Source organism: Trichosurus vulpecula, chromosome 9, assembly GCF_011100635.1.
Source record: "Trichosurus vulpecula isolate mTriVul1 chromosome 9, mTriVul1.pri, whole genome shotgun sequence".
NCBI classification, from domain to species: domain Eukaryota; kingdom Metazoa; phylum Chordata; class Mammalia; order Diprotodontia; family Phalangeridae; genus Trichosurus; species Trichosurus vulpecula.
Window position 1 is genome coordinate 152,904,029 of NC_050581.1, and position 21,835 is coordinate 152,925,863.

The following is a 21,835-nucleotide window of genomic DNA, read 5'->3' on the forward strand; positions in this document are numbered from 1 at the left end:
TGAATTCCAGCGCCGGTATCTATTTGTTCTGTGACCTCGGGCAAGTCTGACTTTTTGTTTTGCGAACTGTAAAGTGGCCAAGGCCATTGGCTCAGATTCCTTCGAGCTTTATATCCTACAACCCTTGAACTCAGCACTCCAAGTGAGATAATCATTGTAAATTACTAGCATAGTGCCTGACACATAGTAGGAGTTTTATAAATCCTCATTCCCTTCCCTTCCCTTAGCTGACTCAATATGTCCTTGTTGTATTCTCTAGCTGCTTAGCATCTCAACAGCAAGCTCCCTGAGGGCAGGGACAGCATCTTATACCCCTGTGTATTTCTCATTGCACTCAGTACAGTGCCATACACATGGTAGTCAATACTTTAGGGCAGAACAATCATTCAATTACCAAGCATGTATTTTGTGTCCACTATGTGGCAGTCACTGCGGCAGGTACTGGGGAACCAAAAGGAAAAAAGGAAAGCTCAAGGACCTTACAGTTCATTTACTAAGCACATAGTAGGTGATCAGTACTTTTAGATTGATTGATTTTTATACTCTGCCACTTTCACTCCTGAACATCTCTGACACCCTCATATTTTCTCCCCCTCATGATGCCCCTGTTGATTAGGAGAAAGTGTAGGTTTCTCAATCATACACTCATGGGATTTTAAAGGTATTTATAAGCCTTATAACTGGGTTCCTTTCTACCTATCTAGCCTTCTTATATTTTACTTCCCACCATGGAGTCTAAATTCAACCAAACTGACCTCCTTACCATTCCTCAAACAGGATACCCTGTCTCCCATTTCTCTGCCTTTGAACTAACTGTCCCCCACACCTGGAAGGTTCTTCCTGGTTTCCTTCAAGACTCAGGTCAAACCCTATCTTCTGCAGGAAGGCTTCACCCAGTATTATAACTAACATTTTAAGGCAGCATCTTAAGATGTGCTAAGTATTTTGTAAATATTGTCCTTTGATCTTCACAGCAACCCTGAGAGGTAGGTGCTATCATCATTATTTCTATTTTACAGATAAGAAGACTGAGGCAGACAGAGGTTAAGTGACTTATCCAAGGTCATACAGCGAATAAAAGTCAGGATAAAATTCGAACTCAGATCTTCCTGACTCTAGGTCCAGTGCTACAGTCACCACACCAATAGCTGCCATGATGCCTGTTTATGAATGTCTTCCCTTCTCAGAGTACCTCCCATTTAGTTGGAATATATCTTGTTTCTATGTAGTTGCTGCATGTCATTTCTATCATTAGCATGTGGGGTCCTTTAGATCAGTGGCTGCCTTTTGCCTTCTTTGTATACTCTGTGCTTAGCACAGTGCCTGGCACACAGTAAATGCTTAATAAATGCTCATTGACTGGCTGACCTCTCCACAACTCCCCTTCTTAGTTTTCCTGGCTTTCTTCCAAGTTCAGCTCAAAGTTCACCTTCTTCAGGAGGTCTTTCCTGGACCCCTAGCTACTAATGTCTTCCCCTCTGATGTTATCATCCACCTATTCTGAATATAACTCAAGGACATAGTTAGTTACATGTCTCCTCCATTAGAATGTGAGTTACCTGAGGGCAGCGATCATTTTTTTTCACTTTCCAGTCAAGTGCCAAGAACATGTTAACAAGTGCTTAGTGAATGTTTATTTACTGGCTGATGAACACATGGAGTTTAGGATAAGGATTGGACTTGGGATTTCATTACCTTGGGGGAACTCCTGGGGGAGGAAATTCCTTCTATGAATGCAGAGTCGCACCTTCTTTGCAATGTAGTCTTAAGGAGACCTCATCTTTAAGTCATTTTACAGATGAATAAACTAAAGTCCAAGGAGGGGAACTCTTTGTCTAAGGCCACATAAATATTAAGCACCAGAGACAAAATATGAACCCAAGTCCTTCAGATTTACTACTCTTCGTCAGACGCCTGTGATCCAGGACAGCAGAATCACCAAAGTGAGGTTCAAGATGGCTGCTAAGCCCTGAGCCCCAAGTCCCATAGGGGTTGGGGAGACTCCAGCCTGGCCCTCCGCAGGGAGGTCTTTCTGGGCGCTCACAGACCTTGCTGGGGTGAGGACGAACATGACTCCAACTTGACCCCTGCAAACAGCTGGGTGCCTGAAGTGCTGGCCCTTACCTTCCCTGTGGATTTGGTCCCCTTCCAAATGCAGAAATAGCAAATGGTCCAGGCTGCAAGGAGGCACAGGGCCAGCTCCCAGCGGAGGTTACCGATGTTCTCAATCCCGTCGGAGATGGCGAGGACTCTGCGCCTGTGGAGATTTAGAGACTGTGAGATAGAAGGGCAGCCTCTAGCCTACCCCCTGCTTATCTATAACCACCACCTCCAACGACCCCTTGAAAATCCCAGTGACACAGAGATCCAGGGTGACATTTGGCCCGAATATCAGGCTGTAAGGAGCAAGCTGATGCTGAGTGTATAACCCTTTTGAACAACTAGGATACAAAAAATTCAGTAGCATCTCTGTATACCTAGCCCACTTGTTGGGTCCCTTTGGAGAAAGATGACTCTTGTCATATGACCAAAAAAAAGACTACAAGGTTGTTCTCCCTTCTCTGCTCCCCCCACACAAACTTGAACCTGAGATCTTTGTTTCATTTAAGGGAAACACACCACACTCCAAATTGTGCCAGAGAAATATCACCCAACAGCTGTCTCTATGAGAAACAAATCCCCTCCAGATTTGATCCATGAGCCCCATTCAGAGTGCCTAGCCCCTCCCCGAAATGATGCCAATCGGCACTGGGCTAGGGGGACCTTCTTTGAGAAAGCTGAGTCTGGGCTTCACTGGAAAGTCTCACTTGGTGTCTGTCTCCCTGGGAGTCAAACCCTGGCCTCATTCTGTATTAATTATTTAATGATTCCAATTAATGTTGGTCTGCCGGCCCCTTCCCAACCCCCAGACCCTAGCCCAAGGACATTAGGCCAGTCTTAGCCCTAAAAAAATGGACCATGTGCAGAGACGTTAAAAAAAAGTCTTTGGCCATCCCTGTCTCCACTTCTAGTCCTGACCCCTAGGTTCATATACCTTCTGGCTATGAGACCTACACTCACTGAGAAGAGCTGGACAGAAAAAGAATTGAAAGCATTGTACTTAAGTGAAAGTAAAGGGATACACCTACTTGATTGAGTGCAATGACCCTGAGCCAGATGATTTTTTAATTGAGCTCTGGAGAGGCAATGGAAGTAGCATCAAATCTGAAGGCAGAGGCTCTGGGTTCAAATCCTGATTCTGTAATTTATGGTGTGAATTTGGGTGAACCAATTTACTTTTCAGACCTTCAGGTTCCTCAAGGTCTCTCAGGTCCCTTCCAGCTCTGAAGCTTCAGAATTACAATCTTCACTTAATTATTAGATGGTCATTGGAGCCAGAACTCATCTATTTGGGGAATAAAATAAACTATAGCTCTTATTTGGTTTTGCTTACTCTGTTCCTCATGTCCATGTCTGGAATGAGATCCTTTCCTTGAGCCTCATCACATCCAATTTCTCCTGTTAGAATTCTGGTCATCCTTCAAGACTCAGTTATGATGCCACCTCCTCCAAGAAGCCTTCCTTGATTCTCCCAGTTAGAAGAGTTCTTCCTTCCCCCCAAATCACACAGCATGTGCAATTCCCTTCCTTATAGCTTATCATGCCTTATTTTTCATGATTTTTATTACAGTTTTTATTTGTCCTTCCTATCTCTCCTACTAGATTACATGCTTCTTTAATCAGTAAGCATTTATTAAATGCCTGCTGTATGCCATATTGGAGGCAGGGTGGTATAATGTCTAGAAAGCTTCAGAAACACCTGAGATTAAACCCTTCCCCTAACATATGCTGTCTGTGTGACCCTGAACAAGTCACTTAACTTCTCAGAACTCTAGACAAATATCTCAGATTAGAAGATGCTGACAACGTGCCCATGAACATTGGTAGAAGGACTGTCCTCACCAGGAAGTTCCCAAAAATCAGTAAAATCCCATGCCTAGTCCCTCTCCCTACCCCCACATACCAGGTACTATGTTAGATTCTGGAGATGGATGACAAAAACAAATTAGCTCCTGCTCTCCAGGCTGAGAGCTTATGTTTTATTGGGTGAAGCACTATGGGATCATAGATTCAGAACTGGAAGAGTACATAGAAGCCATCTAGTCCTACTTTACTGAGGCCCACAGGGTTTTTTTTTCCCAAGGTCATATAGATAGTGATTGTTAGAGGCAGGATTTAAACCCAGGTCCTCCTGGTCCTATGCCAACACCTTCCCCATTCTACCATATGTAGACATTTAAGCATACAAAATATACATTCAGAAAATACAGGAAAATTTCTGGGGGTAGCAATTGGGAGGAGGGTGATCAGGAAAGGCCTTTTATAGGAAATGCGCCTTGAGCTGAGCTTTGATGGAACAAGGGACTCCAAGAACCGGAGATGAGTTGGTGGGGAGGGGTGCAATGCAGACACAGGGGATGAGCAAAGGCAAGGAGAGAGTGGGGCTACACCACAGGGAGCATCGTTCTTGAGGGCAGGAAAGGTGTTTTATTTAACAATTCTGTCTCTCTTGGCTCTAGCAGAGTGTTCTGAACATAGGAGTTACTTAGCCAAAGGCTACTGAATTCAACCTAATAGGATAAAAAAAAGGACAGTTAGATGGAGCAGTGGGTAGAGTCAAAGACTCATCTTCCAAGTTCAAATCTGGCTTCAGACACTTACTGGCTGTGCGACCCTGGGCAAGTCACTTGACCCTGTTTGCCTCAGTTTCCTTCACTGGAAAACGAGCTAGAGAAGGAAATGGTAAACCACTCCAGTATCTTTGCCAAGAAAACCCCAAATGGCATCACAGAGAGTCGGACATGACTATGAAGTGAACAGCAACAGCTGAAAATAAGAACAACTGTTTCTGAATTTTTAAGAAAAGATAGCCCTAGTTTCATAGGAGCTAGAATGTGTAATGTGCCTTTCCCCTAAATGACCTTATAGCTATCATATAGTATTTCTTTCCATCCATCCATCCATCTATCTATCTATCTATCTATCTATCTATCTATCTATCTATCTATCTGTCTGTCTGTCTTTCTATCCAGCCATCCATCCACCCATCTATCTGTCCATCTCTCTCTCTTTCTGTATACATACATACATATATACATATATATTTGTGCATGTATAAATGTATACACACATGCCTTAAAATGTACAGGTTGTCTCTCCCAGGTAGATTATAAGATTTTCAAGGGCAAGCACTGTTTTTGGGTATTTTGGCTTTTTATGTCCACCCTTTGTATGGTGCTTGACACACAGCAGATAGCTTAATGAATGCATGTTGCCTGATTAACTGAACCTCCCTGTGAGGCTGACGGAATGGTCCTGCTTCCCTCGTTCCCTCCCCCCCCCACCCCGCTTCCCTGCACAGTCTTTCGTTGTGAACGAAGCTCACTTCTTTTCCCACGTGCCCTTCATCAATCAGTCCTTGTTGACTGTCCACCTCCCAGACTGAAAGCAACAAAAGACCTCAGAGTGAGCTCCAGCTCTATAGTGAGATACCGGCAGAAAGAGATTATCTTTACAGCTGGAAACTGTATTCAATCTGTTAACAAAACAAAAACAGCCGGGCAGAAGAGTCATACATGATGTTGCTTCTCCTGCTCCACTTTTGGAAATAGAAATTTGTAAACTAGCTACAGTGGGAGACCCTCAGAAATAAAGGGGAGCAGTCCTGCTGGGAGATGGGGCAGGATGTGAGGATGGTTTTTGTTGTTGTTTTGTTTTGTTTTTTTTTTTACATCCAACTTTTGCACACTGCCCTCTTTGGATTGGATGGTCCCCGCTTCCTTTATTCCCCTCCCTGCCCGATGAAGCAATGAGATGGAAATTAGATTTCTACAAGCTAAAAAAGACAAATTACTCTTTTATTTGATCAGACACTATTTGAAAACATCCTCAAGATATTTTCTTCTGTTAGCAACTTCCACTTCAACTTAGGAACTCGGCAACAAGAGCAAAAGAACAGCCAGGGGAGGGGGCAGTGGGTTTGTTTCGGCTGCTACAAGGGTAGTCTTTGAGAGCCCCATGGCTGCGGCCCTGAACTCCCAGGGACTCAGGGAACATAACACTGGGAAAAAGCTTCCTTAATAATCCTTCCCAATGTACCAGGCCAGAGCAGACTCCTGAATAGCAAGGAGAGCTGGCTGCCAATGGCATCCTGTAAAAGAATGCCCCACAGAAACCTTGCTACAACACTCCTTGGCCCAGAGATGGCAGAGACCAGATGGGGTCTATCTGGGCAAACCCCACAGTGGTCCTGGATAGGTTCACAAAGCACAATTTCTTAGGCAATAAGGGACCAAACATTTCTGGGGACTTTGTCATCCAGGCCAGAGGAAGAAACTTGGGATTAACTAGGTAATGCGTAGCCTATTTTAACCTATACATGCACTAGGGGAAGATTCAGGAGACCAGGGTTCTGGTCATGTCATAGCTGTTCAATCATTTTAATTATTTTCGACTCTTCATGACCCCACTTGGTGTTTTCTTTGCAAAGATACTGGAGATGTTTGCCATTTCATTCTCCAGCTCATTTTTCAGATGAGGAAACTGAGGCAAGCAGGGTTAAGTAACTTGCCCAGCATCATGTAGCCTTGTGTCCGAGGCCAGATTTGAACTCGGGAAGACAAGTCTTCCTGACTCCAGGTCAGGTAGCTGCCTCCATTTTAATCATGCCTCTGTTGCTAACCAGCTAGGACTGTGATCTTGGACAAGTTACATCCTGTTTCTAAGCCTCAGTTATGTTCTCGAAAAAGGGGGGGTTGGATTCGATTAGGGATTCTTATTGTGAGGCCTCTGAATTTAAAAAAAATAGTATTTTGATAATACTTTTGATATAATTTAAAATTATTTCAATATAATTGGTTTCCTTTGTAAACCTTTCAGTATCAAGTGAGATAATATGTAAAACTCTTTGGAAGCCTCAAAGTGCTATATAAGCTATAGGTGTGGTTTATTTATTTTCAAAATGTTATTTGAGACAGGTTTCATAGGCTTCACCTTTGACACAAAAATCTTGGACTAGATAATTACTAAGGTCCAATCTGGGTCTAAAATTCTGAGGTTCTATCAGAATCAGGCTCTTTTTCTCCTCTTGCCACCTCCTCATGGTGTGCCCTTGGATAAATCACACATTTCACCTGACCTTCCTTCTGTCTATGAAACGGGTGCAATCATTCCCGATCCTACATCCCTCCCAGGGACATTGATAACAAATGAAGTGCCAGGGCTGCAAGTGAGTTCTCTGGATGAAAAAGATTCTAAATCCTAGTAGAGTGAAAATAATCATTGTTAGTCTTTGTATTTTAGTTAAATCTGGTCTGAATTCATTATAACATTAAGGGTCTCATCAGTCAACTATATTAAAAACATCTATTTCTGGGTGCAAATCTGGGGATGTGTTTAGTGTCTAGAAATACTAGCTTCTGAACTGTTACTGAAGCTATAGTGCTGTCAGATTGTGAAATAATATGACAGTAGGTCTAGGAGGACTTTTAGAATATGGAATAGCAGAACTAGAAGGGACCTTAGAACAGCTGGAGAGGACCTTAGAATCTAGAATGTCAAAATAGGCATAAACTTAGGAAAGAACATGTTGGAACACAGAACGTTAGAACTGGAAGGACCTTAGAATACAGAATGTTAGACCTTGAAGAGGCCTTTGAGATCATTTGGTCCAACCCCCTCTTTTACAGGTGAAGAAACAGATGTAGAGGAGCAGACTGACTTGTTCATGTCATAATCCAATTCATGACTGAGCTTGGATGAAAACTCAGACTTTCTAATCCAGTCCAGAATTCTTGTATACCACCCATTTTTGTTAAAGGAAATATTTACCAAGAAAATAGTAACTATTTAGGTTTTCTTCAGTGTCACTTGGCTTTGATTCTTTCAAAAGATATATTTTTGTTTCTAGATGAGATTTCATGTTGTTTTGACTTCGCAAGATGTGTCTATCAACATGACTCTGTCCCTTGAAGAATGCAAAATGATTTATTAGGCAAGAATTATGCTTCCACCCCCAGCACATATGAAAGTGGTTCTTTGCTAAAACATGTGAAGGTTTTTACTTTGAAAATAATACTGTTTTGTATTCCAAGGAAGTTGACAGAAAGAATGGTCCAATATACCCCCAAATATTTACATCAGCATCACAGCAAAGAACTAAAAACTGAAAGGAGCCCATCAACTTGGGAATGGCCAAACAAATTATGATACATGAATATAGCTTACTACACTGTAAGAAACTGTGAATATGAATGCAGAAAAGCACTGGGAAGATGTGGCATCTGATAGAAAGTGAAGCAAGAAAAATTAAGAAAACAAACACAATTATATATGTGTGTGTGTGCGTGTATGTATACATATATATATAGAGAGAGAGACATATGCACAATGTAATACACATATCATGTACTCAGTGAAACACACAAAATGTAAAGGGAAAAGACAAGAACAATAGAAATGGAATAATTAGTAAATATGACCCCAGGGGAGATATAAAAATCTACCTGTCTTCCTTCTTTGCAGAGTTGGGAACCTATGGAAGTGGCACACATATCCTATCTGACTGACTAGTGTATTGGTGAATTTTGTGGTACTGCTCCCTCCACCTCCAACCCCTTTTCTTTTTCACTATAAACTGCTGGGAAAGGATATATTGAGAAATTAGGGTGGTGCAAAAATAAGACATCATTAAAAAATTTTAAAGCCATGCTGTTTCAATTGATTTGTGCATCTGCATTTAACTACTTGCAGCAATATCACTATGTCTGTTGATGTGATTTACAGAAGATAAGGGGATTAAATCTTTAAATTAAGCTTTTCATTGTTTCATGAGATAGTGCTGATTGAATATTAAGTCCATTTATTCTCTCCTTCTGAAAACTTATGCAGTCAGGCCCATGGATTGTATTAAGCAACAGAGAGTTCATTTAAAAGGAATGGGGTTTTGCCCTGAGGGAACCCTAGAGGAAAGAACTCAGAGGTTCTGCAAAAGAGGAAGCCAATGGACTAGCAGAATAGAGACAGACAAGGACTCATCAGGTCTGAATCCCAGTCCTGGTTCTGTATTAACTTGCCGTATGAATTTGAGAATGATCTTCATTCAATAAATGTCTTCTCTTGTCAAAAACGGGACCACAAAACCAACCTTGTCCAACATTTCTAAAGTAATTTGGAATAATAAAAGATGGGAATAGTTAATGTTGTAGAAGTCAGGAAAAGGGGGAGACACTAATACTGTTGGTGGAAACCATTCTGGAAAGCAGTTCTGAATTACGCTAAGAAAGTGACTAAAATGTTCATACTTTTTGACTTAGAGAACCCTTTACTAGGCATATACTCCCAAGGAGGTAAAAAAAACATACTAGACATACTTATAACAGCATTTTTTTTTTTTTGCAAATCACTGGAAACAAATAGATGCCCATCTTTTGGCAAACGGCTAAGTGTGACACCTGATTGTAATAGTAAAATGGAGGAACTGGCCAATGTGACCCCTAAGTCTCATCTCAACTCTAGCTATAGGATTCCATGGAATATTATTACATCATAAGAAACTATGAAGAATAGAGAGAAGGATGATAAGACTGAGGAAAAACCCGAAATGATGAAAAGTGAAGGAAGCATAATTAGGAAAATAACATACATAATGATGAACCATTATCAGGTGGAAAGAACAAGAGAAATGTGAAGGGGGAACTTAATGCTATGGAATCATTATATCCAGTTTGATCCTGAAAAGGAGGTAAGAACACGCCCCTCCCTTTCTTCATTGGAGAGGTGGAGGACCAGGGGTGTAGTATATGCACATGTAGTAAATGTGTACGTATACTGTTGGACTTGGTTGTCATATTGATTAGTTTCATGGAAACTTTTCTCTTTTTTGTTATAAGAGATGACTCTCTAGGTAGGGGAGGGGAAGAGTGCTACATTTGGAAATGAAAATTATGTAAAAAACTTAATTTTAAAAAAGTTGTACTGTGAGAATCAAATGAGATAATGTATTATAAACAGCGTGTAAGTGGTGACATGCTACTTAGGAATGGAGGGGGTTGCTTTTCTCCTGCAAGTCTGCCAGCCAAGAGGCTGATGGTCTGGGGGAGGGGGTTTCAGGAGATTATTAACCAAATATGTGCTGGACTAACAGGCTTGTAATGCTAACATTCAGTGCTGTCATTTGCTGGTAGAGTATCCAGCTCCTTCCTTCTTAGAAATTATAGGGTATGTGTAGTTGGGTGAGGGTTTAGCTTATGGGTTGCACTGGACAATTACTTTATGGTCAGTTCTTGCCCTCATAAAACATTCACTTTCGCTCTCCCCGTCTCCGCCAATAATGAAAGTGAACAAGGCAAAAAACTGAGGGAAGATTGAAAAGTCCCTGGATTCCATCTCATAGGATGCTCATCTATCCTATGATTCCTTGTATCTCCTCATATATATCCTCTAAATTGGAAGAGACAGATAGAAGGAAAAAGAAATCTTGAAATACCAGGGAACATGATGCAGCATGCTGAGAGCTGATGGGAGGAAGCTAGGGAGACAGTTGGAGAACTGTCCACCCAATGATTTACTTTCTCCACCATCTTCTCCTCCTCTTCTTCCTCCTTTTCACAAACAGCCAAAGATTCCCATTCTCAAAAGCTTTGATGTTGGAATTTATATCTGTCTATATAAGAAGGAATGGTCTTCCATGGCTATTATTCTTCCTACCACCCATGTCCAGGTCACTGTAGTTCTCCAGTGAACATCTGTCTTCCTCAGCTTTCCTTCTCATGTTACTGCACGCTTCTCCCTCCTCACAGACTTTTCCTAGATCACTAACTACTAAATTATGGCCAAAGAAAAAACATGAAAAGTGTCAGAAAGTTTTTTCTCTGACCTTTCAATCACAGAGAGGATCTCTATACCCTGATGTCTGTCCCAGAGGTCCTAGATTCTTTCCTGTACCTCATATCCCTGCACCCCATATTTGGGTCATTCATCTAGTAAGGCTGCCACTCTATATTCCTTCTTCCTCCCTCCTTTCGCTTGAGTCACCCTCCCTTTATGTGGTGCTGATAGAGGTTTCAAGTCCCCCATGAGGAGAAGGGAACAGAGGATGGAGGAGTCTTCTTACCTTACCCTGCTTCTAGGACTTTCCAATTGTCCCAGACTTTCTGAGAGCCTCCTGGAATTATCATTAGACTCCCAACTTCCAGACCAAGTTATTTTTTTTCTCCTGGGGAGGTCTTGGACAGGTATGTGTAGTTATTGTGCCACCTTGTGGCCACATATGGAAAATATACCTTTCCCAGCATCCCAGAGTCCCAGAAAAATATGTAATCACATAAGATTATAGAGTGGGAGCTGAAAGGGAATTTTGAGGTTATCTATTTCATTCCCTTCATTTTATAGTTGAGAACACTGAAGCCAAGACGAGTTAAATGTCTTTCCAAAGGTCGCATGATCATAAATGGCAGTCAGGATTTGAATACAGTACCTCTGACTGCATCCAGCACTCTTTCCAATGAGTTCTTCCCCTTCTGTCAACTCCAATCTATAGGGAAATGGAAGCTTCTTCCACAATTGCCACAAAATTCCCCAAAATGAAAGTGTATGAGGTTGACAAACCTTCCTTCCCTAATGAGTTTTCAGTTTCCTCTTTTTCTTCCTTCCCTCCTTCCTTCCTTCCTTCCTTCCTTCCTTCCTTCCTTCCTTCCTTCCTTCCTTCCTTCCTCTCTCCCTCCCTCCCTCCCCTTCTCTTTCTTTTCCTTCCTTTTTCCTTTCCTATACTTCAATCCCCAGATAAGAGGTGCTTGTGTTAATGAGAAAACTCTTGGGCAACTATAGAGGGAGGAAGGCCAGGGAGAAAATTAGCAAAGATTTGTCTGGAATTACATAGGTAGGTGAGAATCTAAATATCCTTGGCTGTTGGTGGCATTATGCCCAAAGACTTGAAAGAATTTTATGAATCCACAAGGGTGACCTACCTTGCACAAGAGCCCCCTATCCTGTAGCTCTGGTTTTAAACTTGATTGTCTCACCTAGCCTATTAAACTGACTTTGTAATCCAGAACTCAACATCATTCCATAAAACTGGCTTCCCATCCCAACTACCCTATTTCTTTCAAAGGTGTCACCATTCCCTAGTAACTCAGATTCATTATCTGGAGTTACCTTTGGTTCTCTTCCTCTTTATCCCTCTTATTTGTTGGGAAGACCCGAGTTCAAATTTTGTCTCAGATGTTTACTAAGTGACCTCAGGCAAATCGCTTAACCTCTGTTTGCCTCAGTTTCCCCAAGTGTAAAATGGATATGATAATAGCACCTACCTTCCAGAGCTGTTGTCAAGATCAAATGAGAATATTTGGAAAGTGTTTAGCAGAGAGCTTGATACATAGTAGGTGCATACACATTCCTATAAACACACGGTCTGTGCTTTGAAGGACAGATATTATTTTAATGATGGGAAGGTAAGTTCATGCTGATGTAAAAGCCAAAAGTTCAGAAAGCATGAGCTAGGTCTGCTGCAGCACCAGTAAGGTGAGTGTGACTAGAATAGAGTGGATATGTTAAAGTACAGTAGATCAGTTTGGATAGATTGTTTGTGAGCAGACTCTAAATAGCCTTGAATACCAAGTCAAGGAGTTAGCCCTTAATCTAATACTCCAGAGAGAGCTATTGGAGGCTACTGAGGAGCAAGGTGATAGGATAAAAATTCTGTTTTATGAAGATGAATCTGAAGGTGTGTGATAATAATAGTAGTGAGAGTAAGAGCAGTATTCACAGCATTTGTAAGTGCTTCAAGGTTTGCCCAGCACCTTACAAATATTATCTCCTTTCATCCTTACAAAAACCCTGGGAGGTAGGTGCTCTTATTATCCTACATTAGAGATGAAGATATTGAGGCAGAAAGAGGAAGGAAGGAAACACACATTTATTTAGCAGATCTTGACTTAACAATATCTCCCAAAGCAAAACAAAAAACCAAAAACCAAAAACATGGACTAACACTCTGTAAAGCTCAATGTAATCCTACAGAGGAAAAAAATAACTTTAGTGGAATTGAGGATGTTTGATAATTTCTAGCAAAAAGACCAGAGGTGAGTAGAAACTTTGTAATGCAAACATAAGACTTAAAAGAAACACAGAAAAGTAAATGTACTTGAGCAATTGGAAGGGGCCATATGATGTAGTGCTAACATTCTAATAGAGGAAGAAAATACAACTATGCCTTCAGGACCTTACTGTTTTCAAAGGTTTGGAAGAGTTGAGTAGGAAAAATAGAGGACCTTAGGGATAGATTGGTTCTGTTCTGAGGGTTTTGGAGGGAAAAGAAAAGAGGAGGTAAAAAGGAATACATTCATATAGAAAGGAGAAAGCAGGGTTGGAATATAATGCAGCGGGACTATATACTTTGCAGTCCTGGACATTATTCCCTTCTTACTGCAGCTGAGATTGCATTAATTTTCTTAGCTGCCATATAACATTGTGGAACTGAGTTTTCAGTGTTCCAAAAGCCCCGTTTTTTTCAGATTAACTGGTATCTAGCCATGCCACTTCCATTTTCTATGACTGAAGTTTAGTTTTTGAACTCAAGTGTATTTATCCTTATTAGATTTTTATCTTACTCGAGCTGGCACAAAGTGTCCTATCCTGTCAAAGTGTTTCTGAATCCCAACTCTGTGATCCAGTGTGTTGACTATCTCTCTGAACTTTGTGCATTTTTGCAAATTTGCTAAGTATGCCATCACTGCCTTTACCCAAGTTAATGATAAAAATTGTTAAACACACAGATCTCTAGGGCATTTCCCTGGAGACATATTTCTAAGATGATAACCAACAGTTACAGACTTCTCTTTGGATAAGAGTATAGAGGTAACCTGCAGCCTTTGGGACACATGTGGCCCTCAGGGTCCTCAAGTATGACCCTTTGAGTCCAAGTTTTACAGAACAAATCCTTTTATTTAGGGGATTTGTTCTGTGAAGTTTGAATTCAGTCAAAGGGTCACACTTGAGGACCTAGAGGACCAAATGTGGCCTTGAGGCCACAGGTTCCTGTATTGGCGATCAAGATGGGCTCTCAGCACTTATTCAAGCAAGTACCCTTAAAGAGTTTTGGCCTTTATCTCCTTGATTAAATTAGGTAACTAAGGTGGGGCTCTAGGTGGGGCCCATGAAGGGAGGTCTGATTATATCTTCTCTCCCAAGTAGGCCCAAAACCCCTAGCTGTTAGGTGCTAAGTCAATGTGGACGGAAGCCCTCAAGGTCCTAGGGGGAGGTGCTACCTCCAAAGCCAATAGTAAGAGCTTAAGTTTTGGTCACTCAGATGACATTTGATGATGGCTAAAGAGTGCATAAAAAGAGAAGACAGAGCTATTTGCTTAGGGCTCTCACTCTTAGTGGTATGCTGATGTGGAGACTCTGGGCAGCTGTAGTTAAGAGCCCTCCAGCTTGTAAACCTGGATGTTTGGACTTTGTTAAACTCTGGTAACTATACATTGAGATTTGAATCAGAGGATGTTTGTAATTTGTTTGTATCTGCTCTGAAGTTCAGGGTGCTGGATTTTTCCCCTGAACTAAGTGAATGATATTTGTATGCTGGATTAAAGTAATATTGTTAACCCCTTAATGTTGCTTTCCTTAGTAAATCAGATCAAAAGAACCTGGGCTTGCAGCATTCTGTGAGCTGATTGTTGTTGGTTTTACACAGCTACAGTAGCTGCTAGCCAGATTATTGCAACAGTTTCCCACCCCTGGATAAGACCATCCAAGCAGTTTCAATTCCACCCAGTTTTCCATTGCCTATCCCAACTTTCTCTTTTCTATAAAAAAGCATGAGAGACTTTATTAAAAAACTAGTCTCTTCCTTAAAAAGTGGAAAACCTGGATTTATGTCCCACATCTAACACATACTAGCTGCAAATCATTTAACCTCTCCATGTTCTAGGTAATTCTCTAAAACTATGCTAGATGGTACAGTGGATAGAGCACTGGTTTAGAATCAGGAAGACTCATTTCCACAAGTTCAAATCCAGCCTCAGACACTTACTAGCTATGTGACCCTGGGCAAAAACTTCTGCTTGCCTCAGTTTCCTTAACTGAAAATGGAACTAATAATAGCACCTACATCCTGGGGTTGTTGTGAAGATCAAATGAGTATTTAATACATGCTCATTTCCTTTCTTCCTACCAGCTTATCTAAAGAAGAAATGAGGTTAGTTGGATGCGACTTATTCTTGATGAAACCCTGCTGACTCTGTGATCATCTTATCCTTTTTTGCATGTTCACTAACCAACCCTTCAGGAATACTTCCCAGAATTTTGCCAAGAATCAAAATCAAGCTTGCTATTCTAGAGTCTGCAGACTCTGTTTTCTTCCTCTCTCTTTTTTTTTTTTGTGAATTAGCACATTTGCCTTCCCCTTCTTCCCAATTCTTTAAAGTTTAATCTGCATTTTTAACATTTCTCTCATCACTTTCTGAAGTCTAGACAATAAACAAGACAATAAACCAAGTCCTCATTTGTAGTGTTTACCGATATGCGAGGTGTAAATGCTGACCCTGAACACTGAGCAAGCAGCTCTGGAAGAAGCTGGCTGCAGCACATCTGTCTGGCTAAAACCCTCCCCTCTCCCACCTTGCCTAGTCATTGAGGTTCACAACTTTGAAGTCAGCCTTGACTCCGCCCTTTCTTATGCTTTCCATATTTAATCAGCTGCCAAATTTTATTGATTTCGCCTCCATAAATTCTTTTTCATCAAGCCCCTTTCCTCCACTTCTGTAGCCAGGATCTCTCTCTCTCTGTCTCTCTCTCTCTGTATGTGTATATGTATATATATATATATATATGTATATATATGTATGTATATGTATATGTATATATATGTATATTAGATGTAAGAAGAATTGCTAGAGCCAGCTAAGGGGCTCAGTGGGCAGAGCACTAGCCTTAGAGTCAGGAGGATGTGAATTAAAATCTGGCTTCAAACACTTACTAGCTGTATGACCCTGAACAAGTCACCAAAGCCCAATTTCCTTCAAAAAAAGAAAATAATTGTATCTCGTCCTAGCTGTGTCACTTATTAGTTGTATACCTTTAATCAAACCACTTGCTGTCTCTGAGCCTCAGCTTCTTCATCTATAAAATGGGAATAGTAACATAACCAAGTAGCCTTATCTCCCTGGTCCTGAATGTATCTTGCGATAGAAAAGACATTGAAGGAACACTGGATTCGGAGTCACTTTAAATATTCTTTACTTATACTTGGAATTTATTTAATCTTAGAGCTCTGTTGTCTCTAGCATAAAATACAAAATCCTCATCCTGGCATTCAAGGCCTTTCACAAACTGGATGTCACTTGTTTTTTAGTCTTAATTAAGAATACTTCTCATTCTACTCAGTCTGTCCTGCTGACTGTTCCCTGTAGATGACATCACATCTCTCAGCTCCAAGAAGTTGCACAAGTGGATTGTCAAGTCTGGATTTAGCCTCCATTTTCACCTCCACCTCCACCTTCCAGACTCCCTAACTTCCTGCAATGGTCAGCTTAGGTATTACCTTTTGGTAAAGACTAAATCGCTAAGCTGTTAGCGCTCTCTCTCTCTCTCTCTCTCTCTCATTCTCATTTTCTTTCTTTCTCTTTCTCTCCCTCTTTCTCTCATTCTCTCTCTCTCCTTCTCTCTCTTCTCATTTTCTCTCTCTCTCCCTCTCTCCATCTCTCTCTCTCTCTCTCTCTCTCATTATTTTGAAAACAAAAGAGGAGGACAGTCCTCTGAGAATAATGTAGAGATCATTAAAATTCAACCCCAGTTGAGCCTGGGAATGAATGCTAAGGTAAAGAGTATTAGAAATTTTTAGCTATTTGAGGAGAAATAAGAAGATCAAAGAAGCAACAGGACCAGTGCTTGGATAATAATGGAAGATGGTGAGAAGGCAGAATTACTCAAATACTAGTTTGCTCATTTTCTCTAACAAGAAGAGTGACCTGCACATTGTGAATGATGGATGAAAATAGTCGACAGGGAATTGAAATCCAAGTTATATGAGTGGATAGCCGGAGAATGCCTAGCTGCCTGTGGGGGGAGAAGGAGTAGTGAACTTGAAGAACAAGCCAGTCTTTGGTTTAAATGCTTACCTACAGCCTTTCCTTGTCTTGTGACCTTGGCTAAATCAATTCACTTCTCAGAGTCTCAGTTTCCTCATCTATAAAATGAACACAACAATATTTGCAACATCTACCTTACAGAGTTGTCTTAGCCAAGATCACAAGGCAAGTAAAGGCTAAAGGCAAGCATTTGAACCCAAGTCTGGCCTGTCTTCAAGTTCCCTACTCATCCTTCTACTCCACTGACACCTTCCCCTTTTTGGATACTGTTGTGTAGTTTAGTGAGTCTATGGACCCCTTCTCTGAATAATACTTTTAAATGCATAAAATGAAATCTACATTATGACAAAGGAAACCAACTATGTTGAAGTATAGCTATCAAAATATTTATTAAAGAATCAAGTTCATAGATTAAGAACCCTGGATCTAATCCAACCATCCCACTTTCACAAATGGGGTGCATAAACCCAGAAGGCCATAGTTCTTGGAGGCTAGGAAAAAGGCATGAAACTGCAAATTACGAAAATAATTACCAGAGATAAAATCCCTCTGCCTTGCCTTCTTCTTCAGAAAAGTGTCAATACTCCTCTTCTAGCAGGAGATTGCCAGACCAGGCCCCAGATTTCTAGGGAAGAGGTGACCAGGGGAGGTCCAACCTGGGAGACCAATCCAGGCCCCACTCTTTTAAGCCCACACATTGAGGAGAACTTCTGGATCTTTTACCTTTCGAACTGTTCTTTTTCAAGGACCATTTACATGCAGGAGGCATGGGGAAAGAAGGGAGGGTCACCAGTGACTCATGAGTCATGACCTATACAGACTTCCTGATCCTTCAAATATCATCTCCCTAGTTATGCTTTTTGAGTCAGAATTAAGAAGAGCCCCCAGACTTTCAGCATAATTAATCATATCAACAACAAAACTAGCAGAAACCATATGATTATCTCAATAGATGCAGAAAAAGCTTTTGACAAAATCCAACAACCATTCCTATTAAAAACACTAGAAAGCATAGCAATAAACAGAGTCTTCCTTAAAATTGTAAGTAGCATCTACCTAAAACCATCAGCAAGCATTATATGTAACAGTGATAAGCTAGATCCACTCCCAATAGGATCAAGTGAAACAAGGATGTCCTTTATCCCTCCTATTATTCACTTTGGTACTAAATATGTTATCTCTAGCAATAAGAGAAGAAAAAGGAATTAAAGGAATTAGAATAGGCAAAGAAGAAACTAAGTTATCACTCTTTTCAGGTGATATGATGATTTACTTAGAGAATCCTAGAGAATTAAGTGAAAAACTACTTGAAATAATAAACAACTTTAGCAAAGTTGCAGGATATAAAATAAACCCACGTAAATCCTCAGTATTCCTATACATTACTAACAAAACCCAACAGCCAAGGGATAGAAAGAGAAATTCAATTTAAAATTACTGTAGACACTATAAAATATCTGGGAGTCTACCTGCCAAGACAAACCCAGGGCCTATATGAACACAATAATGAAACACTTTTCACACAACTAAAGTCAGATCTAAATAAATGGAAAGCCATCAGTTGCTTGACAATTTTACCTAAATTAATTTACTTATTCAGCACCATACCAATTGAACTACCAAAAAAGTTTTACAAAGCTGGATGAAATGATAACAAAATTCATCTGGAAGAACAAAAGGTCCAGAACATCAAGGGAATTAATGAAAAGAAATGCTAGGGAAGGTGGCCTAGTCATATCAGATATTAAACCGTACAATAAAGCAGCAGTCATCAAAACTATTTGGTACTGGCTAAGAAGCAGAGTGGTGGATCAGTGGAATAAGTTAGGTACACAAGTTGCAGTAGTCAATGACTATAGCAATTTATTTTTTATAAACCCAAAGAATCTGGCTTCTGGGCTAAGAACTCATTATTTCACAAAAACTGCTGGGAAAATTGGAAAATGGTATGGCAGAAACTGGACATAGACCAATATCTTACACCTTATACCAAAATAAAGTCAAAATGGGTTCATGATTTAGGAATAAAGGCTGATACTATAAGCAATTTGGGAAAGTAAGGAATAGTTTACCTGTCAGATTTACAGGAAAGGGAAGAATTCATGGCCCAACAAGAGAAAGAGAGCATTACAAAATGCAAAATGGATAATTTTGATTATGTTAAATTGAAAAGTTTTTTGTATCCCTTTCTTTTTTAAAATTTTTCCTTTTTAAATTATTTATTTAGTATTTTCAGTGTTCAGTATTGATTTCCACAAGATTTTGAATAACAAATTTTCTTCCCATTTCTACCCTCCCCCACTCCAAGATGGCATATATTCCGATTGCCTTGTTCCCCACTCAGCCCTCCCTCCCTTCTGTCATCCCACACCCCGCCCCATCCCTTTTTCCCTTACTTTCTTGTAGGGCAAGATAGATTTCTATGCCCCATTGCCTGTATATCTTATTTCACAGTTGTATGCGAAAACACCTTTTTTAAACATCTGCTTTTAAAACTTTGAGTTCCAAATTCTCTCCCTTCTTCCCTCCACGCTCACCCTCCCTGAGGAGGCAAGCAATTCAACATAGGCCACACATATATCATTATGTAAAACCCTTCCACAATACTCGTGTTGTGAAAGACTAACTATATTTTGCTCCCTCCTATCCTGTCCCCCTTTATTCAACTTTCTCCCTTGACCCTGTCCCTTTTTGAAAGTGTTTGCTTTTGATTACCTCCTCTCCCTATCTGCCCTCCCTTGTATCATCCCACCGTTTTTATCTCCTTCCTTTCTGTGGGGTAAGATGCCCAATTGAGTGTATATGTTATTCCCTCCTCAAGTCAAATCAGATGAGAGCAAGATTCACTCATTCCCCCTCACCTGCCCCCTCTTCCCTTCCAACAGAACTGCTTTCTCTTGCCACATTTATGTGAGATAATTTACCCCATTCTATCTCTCCCTTTCTGCCTCTCTCAATATATTCCTCTCTCATCCCTTAATTTGATTTTACTTTTTTAGATATCATCCCTTCATATTCAACTCACCATGGGCCCTCTGTGTACACACACACACACACACACACACACACACACACACACGTATATTCCCTTCAGCTACCCTAATACTGAGGTCTCATGAATTACACACATCATCTTTCCATGTAGGAATGTAAACAAAACAGTTCAACTTTAGTAAGTCCCTTATGATGTCTCTTTCTTGTTTACCTTTTCATGCTTCTCTTGATTCTGTGTTTGAAAGTCAAATTTTCTATTCAGCTCTGTTCTTTTCACTGTGAAAGCTTGAAAGTCCTCTATTTTATTGAAAGTCCATATTTTGCCTTGGAGCATGATACTCAATTTTGCTGGGTAGGTGATTCTTGGTTTTAATCCTAGCTCCATTGACCTCTGGAATATCATATTCCAAGTCCTTCAATCCCTTAATGTAGAAGCTGCTAGATCTTGTGTTATTCTGATTGTGTTTCCACAATACTCAAATTGTTTCTTTCTGGCTGCTTGCAGTATTTGTTCCTTGATCTAGGAGCTCTGGAATTTGGTGACAATATTCCTAGGAGATTTCTTTTTGGGATCTTTTTCAGGAGGTGATCGGTGGATTCTTTTAATTTCTGTTTTACCCTCTGGCTCTAGAATATCAGGGCAGTTCTCCTTGATAATTTCTTGAAAGAGGAGATCTATGCTCTTTTTTTGATCATGGCTTTCAGGTAGTCCAATAATTTTTAAGGTATCTCTCCTGGATCTATTTTCCAGGTCAGTGGTTTTCCAATGAGATATTTCACATTGTCTTCCATTTTTTCATTCCTTTGGTTCTGTTTTATAATATCTTGATTTCTCATAAAGTCACTAGCTTCCACTTGCTCCAATCTCATTTTTTAAGGTAGTATTTTCTTCAGTGGTCTTTTGGACCTCCTTTTCCATTTGGCTAATTCTGCCTTTCAAGGCATTCTTCTCTTCATTGGCTTTTTGGAGCTCTTTTGCCATTTGAGTTAGTCTATTTTTAAGGTGTTATTTTCTTCAGTATTTTTTTGGGTCTCCTTTGGCAAGTCATTGACTTATTTTTTATGGTTTTCTCGTGTCACTCTCATTTCTCTTCCCAATTTTTCCTCTACTTCTCTTACTTGCATTTCCCAATCCTTTTGGAGCTCTTCCATGGTCTGCGACCAATTCACATTTTTCTTGGAGGCTTTTGATGTAGGCTCTTTGACTTTGTTGACTTCTTCTGGCTGTATGTTTCGGTCTTCTTTGTCACCAAAGAAAGATTCCAAAGTCTGAGTCTGAATCCAAGTCCATTTTTGCTGCCTGTTCATGTTCTCAGCCAACTACTTGACCCTTGAGCTTTTTGTCAGGGTACAACTGCTTGTAGAGTAGAGAGTACTTTGTCCCAAGCTTGAGGGGCTGCGCTGCTATTTTCAGAGCTACTTCTACACAGCAAGCTCTGCCACACCAGAACTCATTCTCCCCCAAGAACCGCCAACTAGGATTGGGGCCCAGATCCAGGTGGGGCAAAGCAGATTTTGCACTCCTGCTCTAATCCACAGCTTAATTCCTCCCATCAGGTGGGCCTGGGGCCAGAGGCAACTGGAGCTGTAGCTCTGGAAGCAGCATCAGAGCTGCACCACCCCTGCCGCCCCTAGGGCGCTGGCCGACTGTGAACTCTTTTCACTCTGTCCAGGCAGCTTTTTCCACTAACCTTCTCTGTTGTCTTTGGTGTTTGTCG

General features: G+C 40.7%; 1 protein-coding gene across 1 annotated transcript in view; it reads right to left on the reverse strand.

Annotated features, from left to right (window-relative positions):
* Positions 1-21,835, reverse strand: part of SLC6A11 (solute carrier family 6 member 11) — a 174,503-nt gene that overhangs the window by 110,244 nt on the left and 42,424 nt on the right. Inside the window, exon 5 of the mRNA XM_036737659.1 lies at positions 2,125-2,257. Coding sequence (XP_036593554.1) covers positions 2,125-2,257 — 133 coding nt within the window. The remainder of the gene's footprint in view (positions 1-2,124; positions 2,258-21,835) is intronic.